General features: G+C 47.1%; 1 protein-coding gene across 2 annotated transcripts; it reads left to right on the top strand.

Annotated features, from left to right (window-relative positions):
* The first annotated feature begins 452 nt into the window (after positions 1-452).
* On the top strand, positions 453-2975 carry LOC149975681 (uncharacterized). Of its 2 annotated transcripts, XM_090204231.1 has the most exons (4): positions 453-738; positions 825-883; positions 989-1042; positions 1073-2975. In XM_090204231.1, exons 1-4 carry the CDS (start codon positions 701-703, stop codon positions 2458-2460), a joined length of 1539 nt encoding a protein of 512 aa, XP_090060357.1. In that variant the 5' UTR covers positions 453-700; the 3' UTR covers positions 2461-2975. The 2 variants fall into 2 exon arrangements, with proteins under 2 accessions (XP_090060357.1, XP_090060356.1); XM_090204230.1 differs by having other exon boundaries at positions 457-738; positions 989-2975.
* The last annotated feature ends 847 nt before the right edge of the window (positions 2976-3822 follow it).

The following is a 3822-nucleotide window of genomic DNA, read 5'->3' as shown; positions in this document are numbered from 1 at the left end:
AGGACAAATGACCCAACACATCTCCAGGCTGTGTAAGGTCTATTTGGTCAAGAAGGAGAGTGATGGAGGGCTGCATCAGATGACCTGGCCTCCACAATCACCCGACCTCAACCCAATTGAGATGCTTTGGCATGAGTTGGACCATAGAGTGAAGGAAAAGCAGCCAACAAGTGCTCAGCACATGTGGGAACTGGTTCAAGACTATTGGAAAAGCATTCCAGATGAAGCTGGTTGAGAGAATGCCAAGAGTGTGCAAAGCTGTCATCAAGGCGAAGTGAGGCTACTTTGAAAAATCTAAAATATACTTTTGCACAACACACTTCTACCGGACGACTGAGGTTGCACCTGCAAAAGCCCCTGGCAGGATCTTAGTTAGCATGAAATGAAGGTGCACTTGATTAAGCTCACCCAGTGCACTGGGTAGATATAGTTCACTCTTTAAAACCATTGGATTTGTCCATGAATGCGCAAACCCTCCAGTACACCAGCTGAATGAAATCAAGCGCACCTAACCCCAATTGGGAAATTGGACCAATGGAAATTATGTTCAGTGGCTTGCAGATGTACCTAATTAACCAGCCAGATTAGAAGGGGCTAGGATTCCTTTGTAAGGCGCAGCAAAAAAAGACAATCAGATACAATATCAGGGATCTCCTGGTAAGGCTTCTGGCTACCATTAGTTCTGAATACTGAGGATTTGATGAGAAAAATGGCTGTGAGTTTTGAAATGTCTTTGAGGTAAGTTGTATGGCTCTAGTTTGATTCCCTTGTCTTCCATGTTTTAAAGGTATTTAACTGACTAGGATGTTTTTATTTTTATTTAGAATTTCTTGGATTTGTTGCCTGCTAATTGGAGGGATAACCTGTTATCCTCCACCTAAAGGTGTGTTTTGTTCTGCACATTTAATTCAGTAAAAGTAACACTGTATAAATAGCAGAACTTCAAATGCTGGCATTTTACGATATGTAACTTTCTTTTCTTTCGTAGGTAATTATAGATATATTCCCCAAAATCAATTAAAAGGAACTGGCCACAATGCAGGTGAAGCTACCGGCTCCCGTTCCTCGGCAGGTGAAGCTACCGGCTCCCGTGCCTCGGCAGGTGAAGCAGCCACCCATAATGCCTCTGCAAGCGTCACGACTGGCCCAAATACCTTAGGTGGAGCAACCGGATCCCGTGCCTCAGAAGCAGCCACCCACAATGCCTCTGCAAACATCACGACTGGCCCAAATACCTTAGGTGAAGCAGCTGGCCACAGTGCCTCGGCAGCGGAAGCAACTGGCCACAGTGCCGTGCAAGCGGCCACCCAAAATACCTCGGCAGGTGTGGCTACTGGCCAAAATACCTTTGAAGCAACTGGCCACAACGCTTCATCAAGCGTCACGACTGGCCCAAATACCTTAGGTGGAGCAACCGGATCCCGTGCCTCAGAAGCAGCCACCCACAATGCTTCATCAAGCTCCACGACTGACCCAAATGCCTTAGGTGAAGCAACTGGCCACAATGCTTCATCAAGCGTCACGACTGGCCCAAATACCTTAGGTGGAGCAACCGGATCCCGTGCCTCAGAAGCAGCCACCCACAATGCTTCATCAAGCTCCACGACTGACCCAAATGCCTTAGGTGAAGCAACTGGCCACAATGCTTCATCAAGCGTCACGACTGGCCCAAATACCTTAGGTGGAGCAACCGGATCCCGTGCCTCAGAAGCAGCCACCCACAATGCTTCATCAAGCGCCACGACTGACCCAAATGCCTTAGGTGAAGCAACTGGCCACAATGCTTCATCAAGCGTCACGACTGGCCCAAATACCTTAGGTGGAGCAACCGGATCCTGTGCCTCAGAAGCAGCCACCCACAATGCTTCATCAAGCGCCACGACTGACCCAAATGCCTTAGGTGAAGCAACTGGCCACAATGCTTCATCAAGCGTCACGACTGGCCCAAATGCCTTAGGTGAAGCAACTGGCCACAATGCTTCATCAAGCGCCATGACTAGCCCAAATGCCTTAAGTGAAGAAGCTGGCCACATAGCCTCGGCAGTGGAACCAACTGGCCACAGTGCCGTGCAAGCGGCCACCCACAATGCCTCAGCAAGCGTCACGACTGGCCCAAATACCTTAGCTGAAGCAACCGGCCACGGTACCTCATCAGGTGCGGAATTTGGCTCAAATGCCTCGGCAGAAGCGACAGGCGCCCTTGCCTCGGCAGAAGCGACAGGCGCCCTTGCCTCGGCAGAAGCGACAGGCGCCCTTGCCTCGGCAGAAGCGACAGGCGCCCTTGCCTCGGCAGAAGCGACAGGCGCCCTTGCCTCGGCAGAAGCGACAGGCGCCCTTGCCTCGGCAGAAGCGACAGGCGCCCTTGCCTCGGCAGAAGCGACAGGCGCCCTTGCCTCGGCAGAAGCGACAGGCCTTGAACAGGAGGGCCAACTCCTCAAGCAACATGGATTTTGGGTCTGATGGTGACAATGAAAGCACTCAATGTGTCAGCTCCAGCAGTGTTCAAGGCAGCATCGTTGAACAGTCAGTTATTATCGCAATATATGTTACAAATGTGTGTATGAGAATGTAACAACTGTCTACTCCACAACCTGCCACACCACTGGGGAGGTTATACCATTTTGATAGCGGAGATACTCTCAAGGACTGTAGTGACGTTGGCATCTCTGAACCAACCATATCCCCACCTGCTAAAAACTCACAACCTGCTAAAGGAGCCCTGCCACAAGGGAACGTCTACTGGGATGTAATGTATAACTTTTACACTCACCTGCACTTTGCGTTCTGATTTTGAAATAATTTGTACTAATCATCTATCAACAGAATTGCAATGGTAGATTCATCCTTTAGATGCCAATTCCAAGCTGTTGCTGACACTTTAAGCTTCCACTGTATGCTTTTGTGTTGGCCAGGGAGTTGCTGCTGCTCATGCTACCCTGCATTACTTGTAAAACAATAAAATATTGTACCTTTAAGTGCCTCCTTGTGTTTTGAAATACTGTGTGTTTAATGTCTACCTTTGGCTTGCTGGTTGAGAACAGTGTTGGTTGCCAGTGCAATTTGTAGTAAAAGGGAATGTGGTTCACCGTTCCTATTCTTTTGGATTTGAAATATATAATGACTTTTTATCTTTGCTGCTGGTTGACAAATCCCTAGATTGGCTCTACAGTTAAAGCCACTGACATCAATATTTCGTTCGGGATACTGAAGTTTACATTTCAACACAAAATAAATACATCAAATCCTGTTTTACAAAACCTGAGAAAGCTTGTACCCTGGAGATGGGCTACTGTGGCATGTAAACCTCAATTCTGTTTTTGTGGTGAAACGGAGCCTGCGCATACATCTCATGGTGGTCTGACTCTGTCAAATTCATTTAAAGTGGGCTACTTGCTCAGTTTGATCCACCATAACTGAGCTTAACGGCTACTTTCACCCCTAATTTAGACAAGTTTCTGCTTACTTAAGGTAGGTCATTTGTGAACTATAGTTTAATACATGCAGCTTCTCTTCTGTCATAACTTGTTGCCCCAGAAGACTAAAGTAGTGCTCACAAATGTCTTACGTTGATAGAATGAATGCATTAGTAATCTTAACAGGTAAAATGATTTAAGGACCAGGTAGCATGCTAGAACACAGTGGAAACATTGGTCCTGTGCCAAATGTCATTTTGACACATTTTAAGGAAATGGAAAGCTGAGAATGGTAACTTCAGTTAGTCTTGCGTGTGTATTGAATGTGATTGAAATGCTGTCTGCTTGCAAAAGTGTCAGATTACACGTGCATTACACGAGAGGCTGATAGAAATATTTATCCACTTCT

Source organism: Oncorhynchus mykiss, chromosome 17 (genome assembly GCF_057628025.1).
Source record: "Oncorhynchus mykiss isolate SJ-2025 chromosome 17, ASM5762802v1, whole genome shotgun sequence".
In the NCBI taxonomy this organism is placed as follows: Eukaryota; Metazoa; Chordata; class Actinopteri; order Salmoniformes; family Salmonidae; genus Oncorhynchus; species Oncorhynchus mykiss.
Note: the sequence above shows the minus strand (reverse complement) of the source record. Positions and strands in the feature narration are given on the sequence as shown.